Source organism: Colletotrichum higginsianum, chromosome 10 (assembly GCF_001672515.1).
Source record: "Colletotrichum higginsianum IMI 349063 chromosome 10, whole genome shotgun sequence".
Taxonomy (NCBI): Eukaryota; Fungi; Ascomycota; class Sordariomycetes; order Glomerellales; family Glomerellaceae; genus Colletotrichum; species Colletotrichum higginsianum.
Window position 1 is genome coordinate 1,841,787 of NC_030962.1, and position 26,903 is coordinate 1,868,689.

The window sequence follows — 26,903 nt, forward strand, 5'->3', positions numbered from 1 at the left end:
GCTCGACAGATATCCGATCCGCGCTTGCAGAGAAACCATCTACGTGGAAATTGTCCGGCGGACGGGTCGGAAAACTAAAACTGTCTCGTGCGTGCAGGATTGGAACCAAGGCAACCAAAACACAGGCAGTCGTCATAACTAAAGAAGACGGGACCTCGACCTCTATCGCCAAGTGAAGACGGGCAGGTTCGAATGGCTGTTGTGCTATCTAAGAAAAACGGTCCAGATCTTTCCAAGAGAGGTCCCCGGCAGTCAGCTGCAGCCAGCTGCAGGGTTACCGTGGATCGGCGTAGCGGTCTGAAATCATAACGTCCCCCTCCCCCCGGGATAACTGAGGACAGATGACCGGGTGATGATGATAGCGGCATCCTTTCCTCGATGGCAGTCGTTTCGGCGGGAAAGGTTCAGCGAGCCAAGAACCTTCGGAAGAACCGTCGGACACGTGTACCTCGTGGGACAAAAGATGAAAGCCTGGGTTCATACGACTTACAAGTCTACAACCATGGACACCCTCTCGCGGCGTCGAGGTGCATGGTGACCGCATCTAAACCTCTCCTTTTTGTCTTTCTTCTTTCTGTGTCCCGACCTGACCTGACATGTCATGATCAGTTCGTCTTCTGACTCGGCCAACCTGGAGGCCGACTCGAGCTCCCCTCCTCTATCTCAGGCGGTATGGCATCCCCGAGTCTCCTCCTCCTCCACCCCAGGGAACATTTGGGAGGACGAGATGACGTGGTCCGCGTTTCTTCGGACGGAATTGGTTCGGATCCTGATTTTTGTTCAGCTTGACCACGGAAACTTTGCGATGCAGGCCGGAAAGCAAAAGAAGAAGAAGAAGAAAATCTCCCCGAACAAAAAGAAACCCAAGTACAAAGAATAGGGTTCACGCTGGCACTCCCCCTCCTGCCATGAAACGGCGCCTCTAGTCATGAACCTCAAATCCCCCTTCTGCCAAGGGTCGCGGAAGGTATGCCACCGCGTGTTGACTGTCCAAGGCCACTTCATTCTGCAACTTGGCATTGGATGAACCCCCTATTCACCGAATTGACGAGACTTGGCCGAAAGGACAGACTTGCTGCGGCGTTTCTTCATCGCCAAACCCCTTCCCCCCTCCCCCGCTAACCCCGGTGATTCTTCACATGTTCATCTCCAACACTCCCACATGCTGCAGCAACCGCCGCACTCGCCCTGCAGTTCTGCGACGCGCTTGGTGTTTCTTCTTTTCCCCCTCGATCACGAGTCCGTGAATGAGCGTTCAAACGGCGGATAAACCACCCCCTCCCTCCTTCCCTCCACACCTTACGCGATGGCTATTGGCGACGTTCGACATTCGGCGAGCTCTCGGGTTGCTTCGAGAGAAGCGCACATAAAGAGTGGCGTGACTTGGTGCGTCTTGGGACGTGAGACATTTGTCAATTTGACAGGTTTTCCCATACGTCGGCTTGCCCTCGCCTCCCAGCCCTAGTGGCCGGCACTGCAGATTCGGGTATAGACGGTTGTGTCGCATCAAACCCTCACCTCGATTAACGATGATGGTAACCCGAGCGGCTGGGAAGATGGGTTTACAAGAGCATAGCCGATACGACTTCCCCGCCAGACCACCGAGTTCCTGAAATTGCCTGGCTTCCCAGCGGGTTGGACGTCGTGTGCCAAATCTCCGGGATTGTGGCTGACGAGGGCGGTGTCGCTGATGAATTGGCCTCTTTTGTTCACTACGAGAATCCCTCGCAGGCCACCATCTCCCGCCGTAGTGGGTGTAGCGAGCCCGGCTTTTTGGACTAGTTGGTTTACCCAACCATACAGCGTTCTGCGCTGGCGTAGAACACATCAAGACACCCTCTCCCTCGGCCGTAGAATAGTTCTAGAAGGTGAACGGGGCAACCTTCCGTCCCAGGAATTGAGTCCCGGAAAACTGCGAAGAGGGGCCGAAAGAGGGCCCGGGGAAGGGAAGCCGGTGGCTTGAAGGAAGAGTGTTGCCCGAGCAAGGGTGGGTGATTGGCAAGAGAAGGGTGTGATGACGCCGAAGGTGGGGGGGGGGGAGGAAAAATAAACAGAAAGGATATTTAATATAATAGATAAAGATGGTGGTTGGAGGGAGGTGAAGGGTGAGGTTTTCCTTGGCACGTTACTCCCACTGTTTTGAGAGCAGAACCCCGAAGTCTGCCGACAACAAGGTGTGTCCGCAATACCCCCGTTCCCACGAGGTGGTGCCGGGAAGGGACCGACGCCGTCGGAGGGGGTGGGGTTCCTCTTGTACGATGTACGGCGCCGGCCATGTCATTGAAGATGGTTTTGTTCGACTCGCGTTGAGGCAAAAGATAGGATGACGCCTTAGCAAACCCCCCCTTCCCCCCTCCCCCTCTCGAGATTGCGGGGAAGAAGAGAAGTAAAGAGAAGAGAAGGCAAAAAAAGGACAGGGGAGGGTGGACAACCGGGGGAAAGGGACTGTTTGGGTCGTGTTGGGAGAGACGGGTTCGATCCGGCGAGCATTGTCGCGAATGATGACGGTTGCACACAGCGAATGAGAGAATGACCGAGTGCTCTCCGGCGTTTGAGCATCAAGCGCTCACGGCCAATCCAGAGCCAGAGAAGCCTTCGAAACCTAGGACATCGACATGAACTTCATTCCTTCTCCGATAAAGAACGTTTCTCATGGCTTTCCCAGTACACGACAATGACCTGTTCGGAGAAAGGACCCGGTTGGGCCCCGACACTCGGTTCGAATTCCGTCCCGGCAATGCGAACCCGTCCCGTCCCTGCAGCTGGTCGCACTGCTGATGCTGCTGTTGTTGTTGTTGTTGTTGTTGTACCCGAACGCCGTGCAACTCTAGAGCTGAGAATTAAGGTTGCATTCCATTTCTGGATAGCCCGAACACCACAGCACCGCTCCGGAATTCTCTTCCCTGGGCGTTGGGGTAAGCTGCCACGACTGACGGCTTAGGGTAAACCCAAAAACCGGCGAGAAGGCCGAGTTTGTACAGCACCCAAGAGACCATCCAAGAGTTGGATTAAGGAGGGGTGGGTGGGCGTGGAGTTATCTTTTGTCTATTGGAAGGCAGACGTACCCGCGGCAACATGACTGGAAGTATCTCGAAAGGTATCGTATGTACCCCGGATCACCGCGGATCCTGAGTCGTCTGTGTTTTTTTTTTCTTCTTTCGTAGGCATACACCAAACCATGTCATGACATAGGCATCATCATGATCTCAAAAAGAGCAGCAGCAACAGTCACTCTGGTTACCCGCGCCAGGGCGGGAGGGGCCCCTCCGTTTACAAGAAACAAATGTGTCTTGGACTCTTGGATCTGCTCTCCCACAGGGAGGGGGGGGGGGGGGGGGGGGGAGGGTGTTGGCAGTCGGGTAGACGCTCCAATGGCGACGGGCATGTATGACATCAACGGCCCATCGCCGATGACGGACAGCTCCCTCACCACTTTCCGTTTCCAAGCGCTCTCCCTTCCCTCCCCAAACCCCCAAACCGGCTATCCTTCGTCGTTTGGAAGTGGACTTGGAAAATGACCAGATTCTTTTAGATCCAAGTTAATCGATTTGGGGGGCATGGAGACACGTCGGTGATCAAGGCCGGGGGGGGGCGTTCTGGCACGGACGGGAGGGGTGCTTCGGGCGACAGTCATCCGTCCATCAATGATGTCGATGTGTTTGCTTGGTGTGGAGAATAAGGGTCCATGGGGTTCAGCAAAAAAAAGAAAAAAAGGACAAAAACTCTGTCTGGATCTGGGGAAGACCTGTCACCGGTTCGCCACGATTTCGTCAACTCTCGTCGTCCTAGCCCTGCGGATGGGGAGGATATGGGGGGTTCGTGGGTTTCCAAACCGATCCTTCTCTCGGGGGGGATGGTCTGGAACAGATGAACGAGTCAAGTCGCCTTGGAAGGGGAATTAAAAAAACAAGAAAACAACATGATCGAGGTGCAGAGCTCCCCGAGAATCACGGGGGCTGATCGGCGGTAGTCTGGAGCCGATGGAGTCCAGATGTCGGATCCGGGGTAGACGACAAACGTCATTCTATGGCTCCCCCGTGGGTTCCTCTACCGCCAGGGTGGAGGAGCAAGATGGGGGGGGGGGGGGGGGGGGGGGGGCGTTTGTTTCTCGTGTCGTGTGTTACCCGTTTCGTTGTCTATCATTACGGCATAAGGATTCATCGTCCCAAGATTGAAACCACAATGGACTCCGTTTTGATGTCTGTCAGACTCCATTTGCGTAATAAAAATAAAAATTTCAACCTCCGAGACCAGGAAAGAAAAGAAAATGAGGGGGGGGAACAGATATACTGAAATACCGCAAAATATTTCGAGAATTTACCCCAAGAAAAAAAAAGAGAGAAGAAAAAGCAGCTAGCGCATGGAAGGATACCCGGTTTTCTAGACCGTTTGAAACTCTTGGGAAGCAAACGCGATCAAATACAGCGACAAGACACACGCCCCCTCTCTCACACATCATCTCCTCCCCATCCATAGATTCGAATTGAGTAAGAGAATTTGTCTTCGGTCATGCAGAACATGCCGCAACAATTCAACTGGAGAAGGGGGGGCGGGGGAGGAGATGCACGTCAAAAGTCGGTGAGGAGAGCACCACCGCCGCCCCGGCTGACTGCCACGACAACACAAAGTAAAGCAGGCCCCGGACCTGAAGAAGGTGTGGGGGGAGGGGGTTTTCTCTTCAAGAAAAATTATCAGTTGGAGGTGACACACCAACGACGGCTTCAACAGTCAGCCAGCCAGTCAATCAGTCAGTCGTCTTGGTGTGGTGGGAAGAGAGTCATTCCGGCCGCCGGTCACTAATTGAGTTAGTTGCAGCAGCCGGCATATACTTGGTCAGTCAGGTCGTGTGAAACACCGGGCTTCACTTGTCATCCAGAATCACAGTCACAGTTGCCAGAGTCCAACAATATCAGCATCTTACCAATTGGCATCCGGCCGTCCGCAGGGCTTGAACAGCGAGCGGGGTTGAATCACACCTTCGACTAACAGTTGCGGTTGTGATTCCGTGCCCAGGGTCCCCTCTGACCAGTAACACGTATCATGCATTTCAACCTACAGCTCCGTCCTTGCCCGAGCCGCTCCCGCCGCCAAACGGTCCGCAGCCAAAATAAAATGCGTCCAAGTCTCATGGCTCGAATTTCACGCACGTCCACAGGCTGGCCGGATACCGCCAGAGATGCTTATTACGTGCAGCATGCCGGCCGACGCGGCAGGGGGGGGGGCTTCCAAAGTTAGGAGTTCTCCGGAGCTCCATGAAAAGAGTCATCGCGTGCACCCTTCCTTGTCCGTTAGTAATCTGACGTGTTCCTTTGGAATTGCTTCTCTCGCGAGTGGGGGTGAAGGTCTCTGCGTGCGAGGAGGGGTACAGGCGGTTTTCGTGTGTGTATGTGTGTGCGGCGTCGGGTTTTGGTGTCCCTCCCTCTCTGCATCTCTAGTCGAGAAGCACCAAAATGCCTCGCCCCATCCCATGGAGGGGGGGGGGTAGAGCATCGCGAGCGAGAGCTTCGGGCATCAACAACCAGCTGCCCCCCGCGCGGGATCAGTCACACGGAGAAGGGGAAAACGTGATGGGTTCTCCGGGCTGGCCCCTCTCCTCATGGTCGGAACGACGACCCTGGGAGGCGCCAAACATGTAAGCCGAGAAGCCCTAGGCATCGTGGGCATGGTGCGCGGCTGCTGCGTCCGGGTACACCTGGAATCCCAAAGTCCCTGCAGGATCTCGCCGCTCGTCACACAGATTCAGCACACGCCCCCCGAAGGGGATCTGGCATGATACCGTCGGGCTCGTCAGGGCTCTCGTGTGCTTCCGCGTTCCGCCGCCGCCGCCGCCGCCACAGCATGCTCGGGCATATGCCGACCAAAGACTGTTACAAACATCTTCAATGAGCAGAGGCCCGGCAACGCCCGGGGTCCATTGCCTGCGTTGTAGGGTCGCAAGACAGAGAGAGGAAGACACACAACACACTCACACACACACACACAAAGAGTGTCCCGTCAGCCTCAGACAGCACAGCCACACCCTCCTGGAGAAGAATAGGGGGAGGTGAGGCTTGGACGCTGAACGCCACTGACCCACTCACCGCGTGACCTAAGAGCCTCGGCCGAACGGCAACGCCGTCTCCACATCTACTCAAAGTGCCACGAGCCACACCTCGCACAGCCCCGGCCAGCCCCATCTCCGGATGCTTACATACACACGCTTTTGTGTGGGTATGAATGTGCAAGTACCGTTTAGCGCCACACACACACAGAGCACGTCCGCCTGCCCACGTGCTTTGGGTTTCCGGTCCCAGGTTCAGGGGAACGAACGGACCAATCACCGTACCCTCCTTTCGCATCACGAACACCCATTTGCCAAAGCCGGAGCCTCCATTTTTTGCATTTGCTAGCCCCATACTCCACAGTGGAGAATCACTCACGGGAGCGCGGAAGGGGCTAATACTGTAGCATCCAGACAGAAAATGTCACAATAAAAAAAGAAATTGAAAAAGAAAAAAAGAAGAAAAATAGGGACCCCCCCCCCCACACCAGAATGTAATCCATATGGACAATGGGCTGGATTGAACAGTCAGCAAACAAGAAATAAAGATTTAAAATAAAAAAAAGGACAACAGAAAACCCCAACAATGCTCCGGGAAGACCCCGATCCCCTTTGCCACGGCCTTATTATGGAGTCAAGCCGCAAGTCCAGACTTTCTGCAACTCGATGCTGCTGCGAATTGTATTGATGCCAATGCAATGTCGTCAATGCTGGCACAGGCTGCTCCGGTCTAATTGACAGCACCCCCCCCCCCCAAACCCGAGCTAAACCTCGTGGGACGGGACCTATTGTGCTCTTCCTGGGTTCCGCGATGCGTTTCCCGTCCGTCTGTCTGTCCGTCCGTCCCTCGTCGATGCCGAGCTGGAACCGAGATGGTTTCGTCAAACCGCGCGACGAGACGAACTCTTGTGGATACGCGCTACGAGTTTTCTCCGTCCCAGCCCTCTCCGCCCTCGGTACCCGTGTACCAGAAGGATTTCTTTGCTTCAGCATTGCTTCAATCCCACCTCGTCCCAGTCGACTCGATACGTCTCCGCGACACCCACAAAGACAAAAGACACCCGCCGTGCGTGACCAACCCCTCCCCATCCCCGCTTGACAAGGTCGGCCGAAGACCGCGCTCCGGGCGGTCGACATTCCGCACTTTCCGTGTCATGCAGAACGCCCGACGAACGCGACTCGGAACCCGCCACCGGCCAGATTTGCAGCGGCGGCGTCGACAGCCGATTCCGATACCGCGAAACAGGAGGCTTGGCATGCTCGATCGTCTGCCCTCTCTATCTCTTGTCTCTCTCTCTTCCTTCGTAGAGTTCACGGGCTGGGGCTCCGGTGCTTATTAAGGCATGGTAGGCGGGAAGAAAGGTAGATAGATAGATACCGCTCGTCATAAGCACGGCCACAGGGTTCCGTTCCCGCGTCCAAAGGTTAACCTGGAACCGGCTGGCCGGTAAGGTCAGAATGCCCTTCATCGGAAGACTTTCCGCAATTCGAGCTATTGGCGTGCTATGTGTCCGGCCTGTTCTCGAAACCACCCCTCGGGCCCTTTTCTTATTTTTATTTTTAATTCTTTACCGTTTGTTGTCCTATGTTATTAGAGTCCGCGCAGACCCCCCCCCCCAGGACGCAGATGATCATCTCGGACGGTCCAGGTCCCGGGTCTAGAATTCGGGAACCACTCCATAGTTATAACCTACTGGAAAGTCGTGTCATGAAGAAACGCAACATGGATGAAGGAAGAAAATTAACACGGAGGGGAAAGGCCAAAAAAAAAAAAACCCCCCCTTGGAAAAAAAACCAACCTGGAAACCTCCATAGTGGCTCGATCTCAAACCCATGCAGCTCGCCCGCCGCCTGCCTCAAAAATTTTGACCTTCTCTTCAAGCACCCAGGGACCGACGGTCTGGACGGCCGGAGATGCTAACGTCACAGCCATGCAATCGTCAAACCAAGTTACTCGATGCATGAGCGGCCGTCTTCCAGACTTGTCCAAAGACTCCGGCCCCTCCCCCCTCACCGAAACATGTGCTTCTCCATAAAGGCGCCGAGTCCGCCCCCAACGGCGATGACGGGCTTGCTTACACTTCCACGCCCTTCCCGGTCCCCCCCCTTCTCCACGACGTCTTCTTCCCAGTTGTCCCGCCCGGAGCAAAGAGAGTTCCAGCGAGATTGATCGCGGCTCCATCGCGGAAGCCCCCCTCCCTTCCCCCTCCCCCTGTCGTGACTAATGCAGCTGGACGCGAGCCACGCGTGAACATGACCGCACACCCGTGAAAGCCCTTAACTCAGGCATCAAGTCTACTTGATACCACCACCCGTACCTCCTCTCCTCTCAACGCATGTGTCAGCATTGCTTGCCCCCCCCTTCGATGGAAAGACGCGAGACGTATCAGACATTCACTCAGTTGGTCTCTGTCAGCGGTTTCGCCGTACACTGGATGGAGTCGAGTCTAGACCATACTGCACATCAGATCCCATTCATTCCCAATCGTCTCAACAATCCACCATCAACCTCCCCCCTTGGCGTCATGATCCCTCTCTCTTTTCATTCCCTGCCAAGTTAGTCAGCCGGATACCTCACAATGTCTTGATCTCGACGTCCATCCACCCATCCTCATCGCAACCTCTCCCTCCGCCAACGTTGGACGTGGAAAACGGACGCCACGATGAGCCACGAAAACTCGGAAGTAATCCCAGTGGGCTCGTCAGAAACCGGCAACGTGCCGCGACGCACCGCGACGCACCGCGACGCCCCCCTCTCAGCCCGCCACAGCTCGGAGGAGGAAGAGCTAACGCCTCTAGCGGGCAGCCGGTCCTCTTGCGCTCTCTCTGTCCAGACAAGACTCTTTCTTCCCTTCCCTCATCAACGCCATTCCCCATCAAAAGCCTCTCCATCCCGCTCCCTCCCTCTCTGTCTCTGTCACTGTCTCTGTCTCCCTCTCTCTTCTCTCTCTCTCTCTCTTTCTCGCCGGTGCTTTTGCCAACAAAAACGCAAGCAAGAAGTCCGGGAACGGGGGAGGACCAGAACGAAAAAAAAAAAAAAGCCATTAGGCGTGTGCCGAAGTGACCCGGGGCCCGTGATTGTTCCCACCCGACGACGCCTTGGGTTTCTTCCACTGCTGATTGAAAACATCCACCGTGTGTGTACATGTGTGTGTGTTTGTGCGTGTACAACATAACAACTCTCCCCTCCCCTCCTCTCCCCCGAAAACCCACACGGCCGGTAAGCCTCATCCGATGATTCCCGTTTGCAGTGACAATGCGACATGCCCGTGGACGCACATGTCTACACACGTCAACGCCCTCACCTGACAGCCCCAAACCTAAAACCACTTGCCCCTCTCACTCTGGTCGTCCGCGGTACACATGGTGGTAACCACATCAACAATACCAACAGCACCTGCGACAGGTGAGCAATGGAAAATCCCCGCGGATCCCCTCCCTTTGGGTACACAGCGAGTTCTCATGTCAAGCACGCAACAGGTCTCTCTCAGTCACAGGCCACACACATGACAGAAGAAGGAGGGAAAGAGGGGGGGGGGAAAGGCACAAGGCGCGTGTGTAACCTCTAGACGTTCCTAACCCTTCCCCTCATCCCTTCCTCCAATTCCTCTGAGCAGACGATACCGGACTTTCACATGTCCATGACAGCCGCCGAATGAATGCCCAAATCTGTCCTTGTCCCCCTCCCTCTTAGCGCAGCCCTGGCGCAAAACAACCACGCCATTCGCCTAGGGGAGGAGGTACAGTACGCTCAAGGTCAGCGTGGCCGGGTCTATGCGGCAGTTCCTCCTTCTCCCAACGAGTGCGCGCCCAGGCTCGTGATGGAGCACACGCGGCTCTAGCGTACGAACGCACCTGTGAGCGTGAGCGTGGGCGGTGAACGCAAGGACGCCGCCTCCGTTCCTGCTCCGGGTACCTACCTACTACCTACCTACCAACATGCCTACCTATGAATCCCTTCAGTCATGAGCGGCAGCAGCAGCAGCAGCAAGTCATCAGGGCAAAGTCACCGACCAACCAGAGCTGTGTTGGTTTGGCTCTCCTCCTGTCTCGTCATGCCCCAAACAACTACCGTCACGAGGCACAATATGCGAAACTATGATTGATTGAATGGCCAACTTTTATTCATGTTTTTTTTGCTAAAAACTCTTTGGACGATTTTGCGATTTTTTTGGTCTTGTTTGTCGTCACCTCGCCTTTTGTGCAGCCCATCCACATGCGCCGGACAGCTTCACTGCTCGCGCGAGCCTTTTTTCCCTCTCTCTGCCTCCCTCTTCGAGTCTTCTTCCCTCCCCTCGGCCCTTCTCGCGGGGAACCTCCACTTTTCGTCCTCCTCAGCCCGGTTTTTGCTTTTTTTCCTGTCGTCAACATACCCACAACAGTGACCGAACCATGTCCGTCCGGCCCTGCTGTTGAGGTCGCCCTCGGGTATGCCTTCTGTAGCTTTGTCTGAAAACCCCAATTGGTCCTGTCCATAGAGTACAAACCCACCCCTACCCTTGTCTTTGTCCTCCTGGTTTTCTCCCGTACAAATCTGTCGACAACCGTGTAAATGCAGATACCCAGACCCATTGATAAAACATGAAGGTGGTATGTTGCGAAAACAAAACAGACCATGGTATCATATGATGAAGAGACGCCGTGCAAATGTGAAAATTAGAATCAGCTTCAAGAGACCCCACACTCTGGCCTGATGAATACACCCGGGAGCCAAAATGCCCCCCATTGCGGGTGTCACAATCCTGGAACTGGGACCCGTCTAGTCCCAGCAGTGCGCCCCCATATTAGGGTGATAATGATGTAAAGCAGAGCTGGGTGCCATGCTGCCGCGCGCGCAATGCAATGTAAAAGCAACTAGAAACAACTGTGCTCGAGCGGGCCCCATTGGCCACACGCTCGTCGGATATCGTGATAAATATGTGCTTTGAGTGCGGTATCGTTGTAGTATGCGGTCGTGTGTGTAGAAGAGATGCTTCACCATCCCTTGGAGTGATAACCTCCAAAGTTATCCGTGTCTTTGGAAAAGTACTGGGGGTTGGTAGTGGTAGGGGCGTCCTCGTCCTTGAGGCACACCTTCTCGGGGTACTGCTTCAGGTTGGCCACGTCGTGCGAGGTGTGACGTCTCTTGAGGACGGCATTGGCCGTCGACGACTTTTGCTGGCGCTCCCAGAGGAGGTTGCGACGGAGAGACTCAGTCAGCTCTGTTGCCAGCATGTTGCGGCGCGTGGTTCGGGGCGACAGGGCGGCCTGGAGGTGACTGTGGCTGGCTGTCGCGTGGATGGGCTGAGCGGCGGACCGAGGCACTTCGGTGATGGGCTTCAGAGGAGAAGAGCGAATGCCGCGCTTCATCATCAGAGGCGCGTCATCCGAATCGTTAGGGGAGATGGCCAGCGTGGGAGGAGCCGGGTGGCTGGTGCGAGACCAGGGGAGTGCCGAGGTGGACTGGGAGGCGATGTTGCCAAGGTTCTTGCTGGTGCGGTCCTTCTGCTCAATCATGAGCGTGATGAGCGAGCGGCGAGATGTCAGGTTGACCTTGGAGTCGACGCGTTGAAAGAACGTTTTCTCGTCGATGCTCGACTTGTTGCTATCCTCGATCGAGTCTTCCCAGTCCGACGAGTCGTCGTCGTCATCGATGGCGCTCTCGTCGACGTAGTCGGTCTCCGAGTCGTCAGCGATGGCCGAGTTGTCGTCGTTGATCATGCGGGTCGAGACGTGGTCCGCAAACGACGTCGTCTTCTTCTGGCCAGTGATAAGTGAGCCGGGCTGCGAGGCGAGAGCGCTCTTCAGGGAGCTGTCCTCCTCCGAGGAGCCGCCGACCTGGAACATCATCTTGCGCTTAGGCGCGGGGGCAGGGATAGATCGCAGGTTATCAATGCTCTGGCCCTGTTCGCTCGAGGAACACGACTCGCCAATGGAGAACATGGGCTGCTTCTTGGACTGAATGGGCTTGGCTGCGGGCGACGATCTGGGTTCGGGGATGGCGGCGGGCGAGATGACCTTGGGGGAGGCAGCGGTAGCCCTCGAGATGGGGATCTGAGAGGGAGAGAAGCCATGGACGACGGTGGTGCGGCAGGTGATTTCGGGGGAGGCAGGCTCCTGGGACTGCTCCTCTTCAGATGACTTGCAAGGAGACTCGGTGGTGGTTGACCCCGAGTGCTCGTAGACGGGGGAGGTGGGTGCCAGGTCGAGCGTCTCCTTCTGGGGAGGCATGTAGGGCGAGGTGATGTGAGGCAGGGGCGCGGACAAGGGCTCGTTCTCCTTAATGATGGAGACAACCATCTTCTCGAAGTCGCCGGATGTGATGTGGCGTTCCTTGCCTCTGCTACGGGTGCTGGCGCACGAGTCTTGCCTCTGAATTCGAGGACGGATCTCGAGGGGAGCGGACAGGGAGGAGAAGTCTACGGCCTCATCGTCGTTTTCAGAGTCGACACTGCCAGATAGTTGAGGGATGTCTTGTAGCCTGCTGGCCTGGGGAATCTCTCTGGGCAGGCTCGTGGCGGTGACGGAGGCTTGTTCGTCCTCGGTGCAACAGAAAGTCTCACGGTTCCACAGGCGCCAGCTGAGGTTCTCTAACCTGCGGCCCTGTTCGACGGACTCTGCGCACTTTGCAAAGACTAGACGTAGACGACACAGATCAGCGGATGCGTCCAGGCCAGCTCCTGAGAGCCAACAGGCCGGGGTTGAGATGCTTACCGGTCCACATGCTGTAGAGGTTCTGGGGGTTGGATGTGTCAACCTTGTTGATGACATTGGTGTCCACAGTCAGGACGTGGGTGGCGAGAGGATAAGGCATGGTGCCGAGGCGATGTGCTCGGACAGAGCAGTTGGTAATCGACTGTGCAGGATACACGATGGCGAACGAGGTTGGAATAGCACCCAGCGCGAGGGTGTCGAGGGGGTGAAGTAGGGGCGGAATTCGGCACCTAAGGCGAAACGGAAAAGATGCTGTCGGGATCAACAATGGGTCGCTCGCGGTGGTTCAGCGGGTGGCAGTCAATGTTGTCCAACGTCGGTACGGTGCGTGCGCGATATGGACGTCGGATTCGAAATCGGACAGGAAGAGCGGTTGCTGGCGTCGAGGTGGGAAAGGGCGACGACAGGATAATTCTGGGATGTGATGGCGTTGACGGGATGGGAGGCCGGAGGATGTTTGGTGTAGATGCGCCGAATGAAGACGGTTCGAATCGATAGGCGAGGTGGTGGTGGTGGAGCAATGAAGTAAGAAGAGAGCAAAGGGTGGAAAGTCTGGGGGAAGACGGTTGTTAATAATTATCGTCAACTCTTGCTTGTCCCGGAAGAGACTTGGAAGATGTGGATTAGATGGCAGCGGAGTGGGATGGATGCATGTAAGTAGATGTAATGTGCGATGGGTAATGGGAAGAGATGGGGATGGATGATGGATGGATTGGATTGGGGGGTGGGGTGGGATGAGAAGGGGTGTTGAGATTTTGAGGGGGTGGGCGACAAGGGGAGGGGCGTAGAAATAAGGGGAGGGGGAGTCGCGGTGAGGAAATACAATTTACTCATAGCATGGGGGGGGGGGGGGGACAGAACATGACATGGGCCCAAAAGAATGAGAAGACAAGAGGGAGGAGGATGGAGGAGAAGCGAGCAGGGGGCCCCGGGAAAGGGGAGGGGGGGTGGATGGGGATGATGGGGGGCAGCAGCATCTGAGAAAAGAACAGGAAGGAGGGAGGGAGGGAAAGACGGAGGGAGGGCGGAGAGGGAAGCTGTGGGAGTACGTACCTTCAGCAGCCTACAGGTACGATGTACTTGTATGGGCCTTGGGACCTTCGGACTCAGGCCTTGTTCTTTCTTTGATTTTTCTCACCCTCTTTGGAGCAAGTGTGGGTACGCAGGTACATACTATACGATGCTGAGCTCGAGTATCCGTACCGCCGCCGCCTTCGTTTGTTGCCCTGGAGGATCATCTACCGCCTTCCTAGCGATACCTAGGTAGGAAGCGAGGACGGGAGGGAAAAGACCGCTGGGGATGGATCATCTACCTACCGTCATGAGTGCCCACGGTAATGTCCAACCTGACGCCTGTTTGAGCTTCCGTCTGTTCACCCGTATAATGTAGGTGAATGACGGCAATTCTGGCTCAGGCCCGGGTTTATGACAGAGGACGGATTCCAGGGGTTCTGCGTGTCTTTGGCGAGGGCTGCTCGGTACGTGTCCGGTTATGCCGACACCAAAGCCAGAACCAGAGAGAGAAAGACAAGTACCTCAGCACTGCGTAGACGGTCTAGGGATACAAGGCTCGGCGAGAAACACCACCAGAGCACACGCGTTGCGTTGCGTTCGGGGAAGGTCGGCACACTGTCTCGACGAGGCAAGGCGTGGGTGGCTACCCCAGGAACGTGAGCGAGGCCCAGGACTCCAGCGTATCCGTACACTAGGTAAGTAGATGAGTGCTAAGATACGTATATACCGTGTCTCTGCCTAAGCCTCTGCCTCTGCCTCTGCCTCTGCAGAGTCTTCTCTCGCTGGCGGGGAATCTCAATTGCGCCTTTTTCACTGAACACCGAGCCAAGCCTAAAAGGGCATGAAGGAAATGGGGGAAAGGGAAAGCAACCGCGCTGGTCTCCATACGGCAGCCCAACGCGCTTTTTTTCTGCCGAGCGGGTGACCAGGAGTGGTTCCTCTTTAAGTCTAGTGCGTTCATTTGGCGCTAGTCCACTTCAAGCAGTACTTTCTCCCGTCGAGAAGACAAACGTCGACGGTCAGCAGTCCGTCTGTGTGCCCTTCTCTCCTCTGATCTCCGTTCCGTCCGTCCTCCACATTTGACATCCTCGGCTTCAGGAACGAGAACGGGAAGTGTGACTACCTGTACAACCAACCATAACCGGGACCTGGATCTGAGTACCGTCAGCCTGTTCAGCCTAGTCTCCACGTTCAGCTCCACGCCTGCGCCTGCTCACGGGACCGTTCAGGTCATGTGACGCCACCCCCGGTCTTCGCCGTCTTTGTCGCGTCAAGTCTCCATTGTCATCGCCATCTCCAGACATCAGGGCTCCCGACCCCATCAGATGTCCGTCCGTCCGCTGGTCACGTTGCTCACTGTGACTGGCTTCTCCGCCACGACGTACAAGTGCTCCAGCTCCAGATCCTGCTCCAGCTCCAGCTTCAGCACCAGAGCACCCTAGGCGCCCAAACTCCGAGAGGCCTGCATAGTGAAACGGTCTCGACTCACGCACTCCTCGTAATACGGGGTCCGTCGCCAGCTCCCAGTGGCTCAGCACCGCAGTCGTCGTCTGGCCGAATATGCGCCGCGCCTCATCTCCACGTTTTCCACTGCAAAAGTCTCCATCGGCCTCTTCGAGACCGCCTATACCCTCCACCTCCGGTCCTCCGTCGCGCTTTTTCCGTCAACCGTCATTCGGTACCTGACCGAACGCCCCCATACTGCCCGAAAAGGACAAGCGTGCTCTCTGACTGCCCTAATGGGATTGGCGCCATCTTTGGATCGACTCTCGTGCCGGCACTGTTCCCCTTCTGGCACCCCCATCGACCGCGACGGCCTAGATCGATTTGGGCCTTTCGACAGCTCGCTGCCCTTTGCAGCGATGTCCGTCTGGTCACGAGCCGCCGTCAATGCCACTTCCCGCCGAAACGGATCGCTCTCCATCTCGAACCGTCAAAGGGCCAACGTCCCAAGGCGCCTGTCCCTGTAGCTGTCTGTCTGTTCCCGGTCCAACTGCTCACATGCCCTGCGCCATTGCTGCTCTTTTCCGAACATAGGAACGGGATTGACAACAAACCCAGTAAGCAGCCAAAAATTCAGAGCGGCCATGCGACCGACAGACGAGTGCCAACTGGCCGTCCGTCTCTAACAAAAGCTGCTGCTGACTTCGGACCAACCCAACCCGATTGTTCTTTCGCCTGACCCCAACCATCGGGACGACCGCCAATCGCCTCCCCGGAAAACCCCTACGTCCTTCACCAGCAGGAGGGGAAGGGGCAAACGGATGCCTGTTCCGGTCTTGCCCCCCCCTCCCCAATATACTGACTCCTGTCCCTGAAAATCCGCATCACGAGTTGCACAGGTCGCCGCAAATACAGTGCCCTTTGATTGCACTGCCATAGCTTCGTCGCCGGATGGACGTGTTGCGGATTTCCTTTTCGACCCTTACTCGTTCCTCGTCGCGACACGGTCCGAATGAGACCTCGATGTTTGGAGACGGAGGCAACAACTCAGGAGGACGACGTCCCGCAGGGCGCAAAGATTGTGTCCACGGGACTGCTTACTATCTGCGATGGCGACGAGGTCGATTCGTTGTGGTCGTTCCCCTAAAGTTGCAAAAGTTGGTTGCGGCCGAATCGGCGACGGCCCGTCTTTCAGCGCTGACACGGCGATGTGACATGCTCTGACCCCCCCTGGTTTGCTTGCGACGGCGTGCCGCTTGACTGGTTGCGGCGCGCCTCTGTGCTCGTTCCAGGTTCGACCCCGTGATGATGTTGTTGTTCATCATTCAGGTCATCGAACCCTCCTGCTTGTCGCGTACCGTTCATCTGCCGCTCGCCGACGTGACTACGTGCAGACTCAGCCCATCCATGTGAGTCTCGGGTGCGTAGTAGTAGTGATGATAACACCACCGCTGTCGACGCCGATCGCAAAGAATCACCCTGTCATTCATTGCCTTGCCCAGATATGGTCAACACGGACATGCACATCAGGGCTCATAGGCTACGAAGCGACTTGCAACAGCGCTTCGTTACTGGATTGTGCCGACCGCTCTGCTCGCAGCGCATCGCCTCGCTCAAACCAATACCCCGCGGTTAGCAGGCCGTCATGGGATTCAGCATTCACCAGCAACGAGGCAGGGGGACACACACACACACACACACACACACATCACGGCAGGGCGGGCGGGTTTTCCCCATGCTTTACCCATTCGAATGAGTTGCTGTCCGTCTTGTCAGAGACATTTGGGTGCCAACTCAGAGGTCGACAACAGAAGACAGCCACGACGCATGCAGTTGAGGTCAGAAGGTAGCGTTGAGGCGGACCGGACGGCCACCAACATGCCAGGCCCCTCATCAGTTCTTCTTCTGGCTCTCTTTCTTTCTTTCCTTTTTTTTTTTTTTTTTTTTTTGGTTCCTGGACCTGGTGAGACAATTTCGTTCCCAACCCTCAAGCCTTCGACATGGGCAGGATGGTCACCAGGCCCCGAAAAGTGCCTTGTCAGAGCGATTGGGCGAGGTTGCATTTGGGACCCTTGGAACGTCGTCATATTTTCCCACAATGCAGTTTGCCAGTCCCTGGATAATACGTTCCCTCTCTCTCTTTCTCTCTCTCTGCGCCTCTCTGCGTCTTTCAACCTGTTGCTCCCAGTTGCCTCACAGGCTCACCGCTTACTCCGTACTCATGCCTCAACGACCGCCGGTTGTCTGACAGCCCACTGACACGCTCAAACTAAACGCAACATTTGCCGTCCAATCGGACTTGCACTGACAACAGGTTTGGTCAAGTGACAGGCTGCCTCCAGGGCCAAGTCAAACCCATGTCGTCGGCACCCCACGCCTTGATAACCGTGAGGCAAACACTGCAGACTGCGGCCGGGTGGCTGAAGCCACTGCCCATCGCTTCGTACTGAAGCCGCGCCACGCCCGGAATCATGACGGCCCTTCTGCGCGGGATGGGATGCTGCTAGCTCGCTCGGTGGGAGCAGCCGTCCGTCGCAGTGGCCCTCCCCCCATGTTGTCATTTGTCATGTCGAGCATGGCACGGGTGACGAAAAGTTGGGCTCTGGATGGGCTCACACTCTGCCATCTGGAGACTGGAGCCCAAAGTGCTCAGGACAAGGAGACGATTGTTCGGTGTCGATGTCGTTGCCATCGTCGTGGAGGGATTCGCGCCCTCGTCAAGCCCAAGCTAGTGGGGAGCAGGGTGTCACCGGAGTCTGGGTAAAATGAGCACTCTATCAATCATAATCATGGCCAACGCCAGCGTCCTGGAGTTGGCTTCGCAGAGACGGTCGCCAGGGGGGTACCACACTTCGACTTCCGCGGCCGCCCAACAGTCCCGAGACCGCGGTAATCAATCACACTACCTTACGTGTGGGGCCGGGGGACGGGGGACGGGGGACGGGGGAGACGGCTGGCCAGGCTTGCATACTTGCTTCTCCTGGTCTCCCAGCGTAGAAGTCATATGGAGCCCAACAGTGGTGCTGCAAGTGTCTACAATATACGGATACTAAGGAACACGAAGTATGGTGACAATGATAAGAGAGACAGCGACAAGGTGTTTGTTTTTCAGGCATGTGGATCTTGCAGGTGCAGTTGAGTCGGCCAATCGCACAAGATGCGATGCACAATGACCGTTGGAACCGGGGATGGGGATGGGGATGGGGATGGGTGCCTGAACAATGAATGACATGATCCGTTCCCAAACTCCCGGAAACCGGTGTGCATGGATCGTGAAATTGAGGGCAGGGCCACGCGCAAACAAGTGCAATGCAGCTGCGTGGCCGTAGCCGGTCAGGCACCTCGATCGACGATGGCGCGCCAGAGCCTCCTAGCAGGGCACGTCAGGCACGCCAAGGTGGTGAAAAGAAAAGCAGCCGATACGAACGGGCCTCCCTTTCCAACAATCCGGGTTTGATGGCATCGTTGATGGAAGTGCCGTTAAACCTGTCGGTTCTTCCAGGTAGTTAGTGGTGGTGGTGGTAGTAGTAGTAGTAGTAGTAGTAGCAGTAGTAGTAGTAGTGACTGGCCAACGGCGCCCGGGACCATTTCCACGAGAAGGGCGGCGGCGGAGCATTCGCCTGAAGCCGGCCTTTCTCGGTCGATGCAGGGGAACCGGACGGGGGGTGGGGGGGGGGGGGGGGGGGGGGGGTAGCGGTTCCTGATTCTGGAAAGATGACTGATCCATCCCAATCAAATCGACTTTCTACACCTGGTCACCGGTAGAGGAATTAGGAAGGCCGCAAGGCGGGATTTTCGAGACTGGGTCTTTGTTGTCATCCCAGCTTCCCAAGAACCGGGGACGAGCGGACTCCACCGAGAGAGGCGAGGGCGCCTGGGCCTCGGCTTGGATCGCGGTGTCTCACCCCTCGCCAAGGTAAGGAGAGGAAGAGGACGAGGACGAGGAGTTGGAGTTGGAGTCTTGGAGAGATTGAACGGGGATCGAAGACCTCCAACGACTTACAAAAGGTTCCCAGGGGGCCGGACACCAACACACATACACACCCATGATGAGACGAACAATGGCCGGGCCCCCGGTTCGTTCATTCCACGCGTATCTTCTAATTTTGCCCTTCGTCTCTCTCTCTGTCTGTCGCTACTGCGCCTTTCATGACTTGGGGAAAGGGGGGTGGGTGTGAACTACCATCACATCATTTGCCCCGACTCGTCGGCAACAGCCAGAAAAATGATGCATCGCACCAGCCGCCGGGGGCAACAGAGTTTGCCAAAGACGCCCAGCTGTGGAACAGTATCATGGCAGACATGGGGGTTGACCGTTTCTGTGAGCCGGGGCAACGATAGAGGGGAAGAATTGCGCAGCAGCAAGCAAGAGACGGGCCGAGAGAGATGGGGGTTGCTGGTGTGCTTCTTGCACGATGCAGGGGGAGGAGGAGGAGATGTGGGGGGGGGGGGATTGTTCACGAGTCTGTCTGGCGGCGAACGGAGCCGCTTCCGGTGTGGCCCGGGGCCCCGAGTCGGCGATGGCGATGGCGATGCCGATGGCGATGCCGTGTCAGCCACACATCGGGATGACACAGCGTGAGGTGTCACACATCCATCCACTTGCTGGAGTTCCGACTGGTAGGGGGGTGGGGGTTTCACGCCGTTACTGCACAGTCTACGTTTGGTGGGAAAAGCAACTACCGGCGCCGAACCTACCTTGGGACCCGGGTCGGGTCTATCAGACAGCTTGCAGAGAGACGTGAAAGCGATATACTTGGACGACGACGAAGAACCCGCTGACGGGCCTTGATCCAGGTGGCAGCGGCGTCAAAGGGGCGCTGGTCAGATGCGATGCGCCCAGCGCGGTTCGCGGTCCGGGCAGCTCTTCCATCCCGATTGGAAGGGCTTGCACACCGACAAACGGCTTTTTTTCCATCTTTTTTTTTCCCCTCCAAGTTTCTTTTTCTTTCGTTGGCTGCTGTTGCGGTGAACCCCCACGCCGGGGCAATGACAGCGACGGCGGCAACATACACCAACTTCCCAAAGGGGATATGGAGGGGGGAGGTGTTTTTTTTTTTTTTTTTTTGCTTGGTATTGCAAGCCACATTGGGTATAGCTGAGATTCTTCCTGCCTTCTGCTGCGACCCTCGTCGGGTTGCAGGTCACAATGAAGAGGTTGTCTGTCGGTGAGTGCGTGGGCGCGGAGGTTGAAAGGGGGGGGTCATCTATCGCAGGGTCGGAGATTAGGTGTGCGTATGTATGTGTGATGAATTGGTCTTCCATGCCGTTTTCGAGAAAAGCTGGGCATTCCTTCCCCCCATCCCGTCAGTCTATCTTTGGGCAAGGGGACGAAGACTACAGATGAATGAGGGTGAGGCGATGCCGGAGATGCCGCACGCGCGGGATGCTGGGCTGCTGGGCGTCGTCCTGTCCTCGCGTTCAGGTGCGTTCTGCTCCTCTGCGCGGACGCGGGATGCGGCCGACGTCCCCCACGGCCGGTAATCCGTTCACGGGCAATGATGGTGCCACCCTGCCGCCTCCGTGGGACTCGCCGAGTGCGCCGTGGGATGTTGAACTAACTGTCGATCGAGTCCATCTCTTGGTGGAAGGGGGGGTTTTAGCTATGGTCTAAGCTCGTTTCACAAAACATCGAGGACGGCGTATTGTTAATATGTCCAGTTTTGGGGGTTCAATGCTAAGGTCCTGCGCATTCACGGAGGCAGAGGCATCGTTTGGCCAGTCAAGGGAGGATAGCGGACACACGTGGTTGCGCCTGTATCGTTTTGGGGGGAGGGGGAGAGGACAGTAGTATCATTCATGGCCCGGCTTCTTTATTCCTCTTTTTTTTTTTTTTACCCTCATTATGTTTCCATCTATACAATGTATACGGACAAACTTCACTATACTTTCCTTTCCTTTCCTTTTATGCGTCCAGTTTCTCACTCTATAGGCGTATGTTTTAGGCCATGAGGGTGTTGTACACTAGGACAAGGACCGACCAATCTGTAAATGGGATTCTTACAAGGGACAGCGGGACGGCCTGTGGCTGAGATGGTTGAGTATAGACGTGTGTTGTTCGGTGGGATGCAGCTGTTTTCCGACCGAATTCGTCACAATTCAGGGAGATGATCAACGGAGGAGAGTCAAGAAGGGAAGCCTCTCGGGTTTCAGAGGATGCAATGCACGCGGAGAGGTGGTGCCCGATTGCATCGTCTCCCTCTCCGCCCCGGCGATCGTTTTGGGGGGGAGGGGGGGGGGATGCTCAGCTGACCTTTGTTTGTGGCGGAAGAGGGCGAACACTGGCATTTGGCACCTCCGGGACGGACGGGAGGGCATCCCCGGCGGATGGACGGGGGGGGGAGTATGTGCGCTGACTACTTATCATTGCGAATCGGGACGATTCTGCGTCTCTTTGCGGTTCTTCTTTGGGGATGTCGTTTGGGACACGCCGCACGCCCAGGAAAGGGGGCAATGTCATATCGACGGCAGTGACCGATGCTGCTCTGCGAAGCCTTTTTTGGCACTGGGCTGCATGTCCGCCCGTACGGGCGTTATGCGTGTGACGACACCGGGGGGGTCGATTGGAACGGGGACAGGGGGGTGTAAGCTGCGTGAGTCTCTCCTCTGGTGTGGTTTCAATGCTCGTTGTCTCTAAAGAAGTTGATGGGCTCTCTACGTAGTGTAGAGAGAGAGATGGAGATGGAGAGGGAAGGGAAGTGGTTGATGGTGATAGGGTACGGGACGGGATTGATCAGTCGTGTTTTTTCGAGATTTAACGTCCCCCGGCCGCGCTTCCAGGTCCTTGACTGAGGCTTCTGGGCAACGGCAAGTTCATGCATTAGAAGGGGGGTGCGTGGGAGGATGGGTGACGTCGACGCGGCGTTGAACGGGTGAGCGGCGCTCGATCACTGCCGCCGCCATGTTTTGTTTGCTTTTTGTTTGCTTGTAATTTATTTTGTTATATAAATATTTTTGGGGGTGTTCTTTCTCCCTCTGTCTTATCCCGTCGTCTATCAGACAAACGCGGCTACGAGGTGCATGTGAGCCGAGACATGGGGAACTGGGGGGGGCGCTGATCCGCGGTTGCCGCTTGGTTGTCGCCGATATGTTTGGCCAGAAGTTGATTGCTCCAAGCAGGAAGGGTCACTGCCGAATTGGGGTCTGAGTTTTTGCCATGGTGTTGGTGATGATAGCATCAGAACCGTTGTGGGTGGCCGTGGTGGTCGTGGTTGACGGCGACGTTACGGACGTAAATCAATATGCGATGTTCCCAAACGGGTGACGAAACGCGATGACATACCGCCCGTCTGGGGGGGGCGGTGAGGGAGCATGCGCATGGCAATCCATCTGGCCATGCACTTCAATCTGTTGGGACCATCCGTCTATTTTGGATGTGCATATCCTCCTGTATCTCTCTCTCTCTCTCTGCAGACCGCAGACTGCAGGGTTTCGGTTCTGCGCATGTAGGGGAGCAGATGGACGATGGTCCTTTATGACATGACGCGCTGGTCGCTGGTACGGAGAGCCCTTCCGGCGGGATAGATCACGCGCGGGAGCGGTGTAAGCCCATCCCCTTTCTTGTCTAGTCCCTGGCGTACTGGGCTTTGCGACACTCTGAAGACTCATTTCATCGGTAGTGAGATGTGTGTCACTGGAGCAAGCCCTTGGTGTTCCGGATTGGCGGTCGACCGGACCTGGACGGAGACAGTGAGGAGGAACAAGAAACACCGCCGCTGACCGAATCGTGAATCACTCGCTGTTCAGTTGACTGTTCGGACTGGATAAGACTCGGCCGGCCACAACGGTCAGGCTGAGATGTATGGCCCTCGGAGCGTTTCACAAACTTATAAAAAATAAAAAATGAGAATAAAAAAAAGAAGAAGAAATTTTCAAACCAGAGTCCTGTCTTGTGTAACCCGTGGCAGACCGATGGTGGAATGTGTGTGTATGGTGGTTGTGGTGGTTGTGGGTAGACAACTTTGACGATGGACATGGGTTATTTGGTTCGGACATGGCTGCAAAGCATCCCCTGATGACCAGCATCTCACACCCGTCGCCGCCATTCAGCCCCAAACGGCGCTCCCTCCCTTTTTTTTTCTCTTTTTTTTTTGCTTTGGTTTCTTCTTCTTCTTCTTCCTCTACCTCTTTCTCTCTGCCACCTTCAACTCGGGTGTCGTCGTGTCTCTTGCATGTTTCGTCATGTCTAGCGTTCTGGATCCGAATGTGGCTGGTCGCCGGCTTTAACGGGACAGGATCGGCGGCCTCTCCGTAGGTGCGTCCCCGGCACACCCTAACCCCGCGAACTGCTGGCTGCCTGTCGAAGGGGTTTGAAGGATCATCGAAGTCGGTCGAGTCTAGTCGAGTCGTTAATGCAGACTCGGCCCTGGCGCGGGGGTAGCCAGCATCTGCGGCAACTCGACGCCCAGTCCGCGGCCCGGGGCGAAACAGGTGGAATCTCAGATGTTGTTTATGCCCTGCGATTCGACGTTGTTGGACGGGGAGGCTTCCTTCGCCTCCTATCACCTGTCTTCTGTCATCTCCGACAGCACAAGGATGAGGGGATAGTGAGCCACATGAACCGGTCTAGTATCGAAAAATTAAAAACTAAAATTAAAAAATCGACATTTGTGATGGCGATTGGGCCATCGGTTGAGGACCTAGAGGCTCATTTTTGTTTGTATCTGGGACGAACAACCTGTATGGCACCCGCCTAACGGAAGACTTTGTTTGACACTTGGAGAGGTAGGAGTGCGGTTTAACAAACGATGCAAGGGCGCCAGTGGCAAGGTGCGTCTTGACCCCATCCGTCTCAAGAGAAATGCAGGGACAAACATGCCTCGGAATTGGTGGACTTATTACTCCTATCTGTTGACGTAGCGAGCCCAACTCCTCGAGCACAGAGGCTTTTGGCAATGATTCGCAAAGAAAGACGTCAGCGGTTCCGTCACCTCTACGCTTCCTCCCCCGGGTTTTTGCTCCAGGCCACGATTGGCGAGCTGTCGGTCTCAGGAACGGATCTTTGGGTGGCCACGGCGTCTGGGGGGGTGACATGACATTCCCGCGCGGAGCAAGCTGATCTGCAGTGCGGCGTTGAGCTGATCTGAAGCTTATTGTCGGGCCTGCTTGCCTGCTGTAACGTACGTGAGGAGTTTATGTAGCTAATATAACAATGGCGAAATCGGACTTGAGACGGACCGGATTAGACTCTGGTTGCTGCTGCTGCTGCTGTTGTTGTTGCTGTTGTGATTGCTTGTTGTTATTGTTGTTGTTGTCGTTTGTAACGTATTGTAGTGAGTGATACGTCAAACTGAGCATCACGGGGACTCGCCACGGGCATTCCATCGGCTGTCGTTTAATAAACGGTGACGAGGGGGGGGAGGGGAGGGGAGGTGAACGATTTCCGACTTGGTTTGCGCCCGCTCATATTTCTTGCAGTAACAATGATAATAATCATAATAATGATAATAACATTAATAGCATGATATTATTATTTGCGAGTAACTTGCGGAATGGAAGACCACAGAATAAGCATGAACACGAAACCTCAAAAGGGACCCCAGCTGATGGTTTCCCCTCCCTCTGCTCTCAGGGGGAGGGGTGTGCGTGTGAGTCGAGAGTGAGACGAACGTGATATGGCGCTGAACAGTGGTCCATCAGCATTCCTTTCCCTTTTTTTTTCTTCTTTTCTTTTCTTGGCTTTCGCCCTCCAAATGGACCGTCTCGGCGTCTCCCAGCCCAAGAAAGCCGCTGGACCGCGCATTCCCGCCCTCTCTTCCGGACATCCTCCGGGTCGCTTCCCCGGACGGGAAGGCTGCCAGGGCGTGGCAGGCCTGGCCACACACACGCACACACACCCTCATCTGTCCTGAGACAGCTTCAGGTGACATTCGGCCGGAAGATGGAGAAGGGGAGTATTTCTGAGTTCTCTGTCAGGCTGGCAGTGTCAGGAACGCCGCGTGCGTCGTTGGCTGGCGGCATTGGAGGGGAGGGGAAGCCAATGGCCATTTGCTATATGTATCCGTACCACTTTCGCTGTTCTAGATCCGGCCAGCCGCACATTCCGCCCAGGCTGGCTGGCTGGCGGCGCGGATGTCCACTGCGTGAGATTCCCGCGATGCGCAGAGCTGTCGACGGGGGTCACGGATCTCGTCAGCTGTCACTTGTCACATCCAGCCCAAAGTGGCGGGTTCGCGGCTGTCATATATTCCCTTCCCAGCAGAGGGAATCTCTTGCGCCGGGGAACTCGGAATCCAGGCCTGAGATGAGATGGAGGGGAGGGGCCCGGCATACATCCACCACACGCCGTCAGCGCGACATCGAGATGTCTATTTTTTTCCCTTCCCCGTTTTTTCTATTTCTTTCTTTTTCTATCTTTCGCGACATCCACTCGTAAGGGATGTCGAAAAATGCACTCGGTGTCTCCCGGGGCCGAGAACCTTCAGGGGTGGTGGGTGGCCTTATTGGGGGGGAGCATTTGATGCCCTTGACAGCAGATGGCGATATTCACATGTGGTTATGGTCCCCTGTACTCTACCAGAGCAGCCCGCCGGCCCCCATTGGCATGATGGAGGGGTAAAGAATGCCACGACCGTGTCTTCCCCGTCCGAGACATCGAGGACCTGGAAGTCTGCGATGAGAGACGCGGGGAGAGACAAGACTCAGCAGGACCCCCTGTCGTTTTGCCTCGAGCGCTGGCCACACCGCGTCCGGGTTCCTTGGGTTTTCTCGTGTTAAAGACCTTGGACTGCATCTTGGAAACGGTTCGGATGGATCTAGTCGTTGGGGTGACCCGTCCCTTCTCACCATCCGCATCTGGGCCACAGCTCACAGGTTGCGACCTTCGCTTGGCTGTGTGATGGGTGCAACACGACTGATCAGGCCAAAGGAGAACTCTTCATCCCAGCCGAGAGAGAGAGAGAGAGAGAGAGAGAGAGAGAGAGAGAGAGACGCAAAAGTGAAAGGCAGCATAGCCTAGAGGACGACGCCCACAGCCTTTGCTTGCCCGCCAACGTTTGTTGCCGTCCTTCCCCCACGGACTGTTCGTAGCGCACCAACCACGAGGGACTTTGTGGAGGAAAAGGTCCTGGCTGGCCCGGCCTTCAGGCTCCAGAGCGCACAAGAATGAGCTCCGGCACCAGCGTTCGGAGGAGTCGGCCGCGGCTCGTCTCTAGGGGAGGCCCGGCTCCCTGTCATACTCCTTGACAGGGACCAGACGGCGACGGGTTCGGTGTTGGGGCCGAAAGGGGCAACTGGATAATACAAAGTGCCCTGCGTGCTTGATACAGGCGCGCCAACATTCAGCAAGAGAAGTCATTCTAGCCTCATTTAGTTGGCTTCGAGAGCGCAGGACGGCGAACTGTTTTGTTGATGAGGTACTCGCGATACTGGAGAGGGCAGCATTCCTCTTGCATTGGCAATGTCTTTTCTTTGCGGCCGTCTTACCCCTCTTCACCTTCGATGGACCATTTCCATTCTACACATCGTTACACGTGTATCCATCCGTATGTGACTGGTGGGCTTTTGTCTGCTTCCAGGCTCCCTATATCCCCCGACCTGGACATCACGCACCTCCCCACTTCCCCTCAGTCTTGGATTGCTCTCTCTGGATGTCAGTCAGTAACAACCTAGAAGTCGAGGTATCGTGTGCTGAATCTCTTGCCGCATTCTCCAGTTATTCCCCCCCCCCCCCCCCCGATGGACGCGCAAATTACCGGTAGCGCGAGTCGCTCGT

General features: G+C 56.1%; 5 protein-coding genes across 5 annotated transcripts; 3 read left to right on the top strand and 2 right to left on the bottom strand.

Moving 5' to 3' along the window:
• Positions 1-502: 502 nt before the first annotated feature.
• CH63R_14041 (uncharacterized protein) lies at positions 503-880 on the top strand (the record flags this gene model as incomplete). The annotated part of the gene is made up of 2 exons (XM_018309015.1): positions 503-527; positions 708-880. 2 exons carry the CDS (start codon positions 503-505, stop codon positions 878-880), a joined length of 198 nt encoding a protein of 65 aa, XP_018151333.1.
• A 6,032-nt stretch (positions 881-6,912) lies between these two features.
• On the top strand, positions 6,913-7,380 carry CH63R_14042 (uncharacterized protein; the record flags this gene model as incomplete). The annotated part of the gene is made up of 1 exon (XM_018309016.1): positions 6,913-7,380. The coding sequence occupies one exon, from the start codon at positions 6,913-6,915 to the stop codon at positions 7,378-7,380; it is 468 nt and encodes a 155-aa protein (XP_018151334.1).
• A 3,634-nt stretch (positions 7,381-11,014) lies between these two features.
• On the bottom strand, positions 11,015-12,833 carry CH63R_14043 (Duf1752 domain containing protein; the record flags this gene model as incomplete). The annotated part of the gene is made up of 2 exons (XM_018309017.1): positions 11,015-12,654; positions 12,734-12,833. 2 exons carry the CDS (start codon positions 12,831-12,833, stop codon positions 11,015-11,017), a joined length of 1,740 nt encoding a protein of 579 aa, XP_018151335.1.
• A 2,092-nt stretch (positions 12,834-14,925) lies between these two features.
• CH63R_14044 (uncharacterized protein) lies at positions 14,926-15,671 on the bottom strand (the record flags this gene model as incomplete). The annotated part of the gene is made up of 2 exons (XM_018309018.1): positions 14,926-15,402; positions 15,450-15,671. The coding sequence occupies 2 exons, from the start codon at positions 15,669-15,671 to the stop codon at positions 14,926-14,928; spliced, it is 699 nt and encodes a 232-aa protein (XP_018151336.1).
• A 4,668-nt stretch (positions 15,672-20,339) lies between these two features.
• On the top strand, positions 20,340-20,674 carry CH63R_14045 (uncharacterized protein; the record flags this gene model as incomplete). The annotated part of the gene is made up of 2 exons (XM_018309019.1): positions 20,340-20,358; positions 20,502-20,674. The coding sequence occupies 2 exons, from the start codon at positions 20,340-20,342 to the stop codon at positions 20,672-20,674; spliced, it is 192 nt and encodes a 63-aa protein (XP_018151337.1).
• Between the last annotated feature and the right edge of the window lie 6,229 nt (positions 20,675-26,903).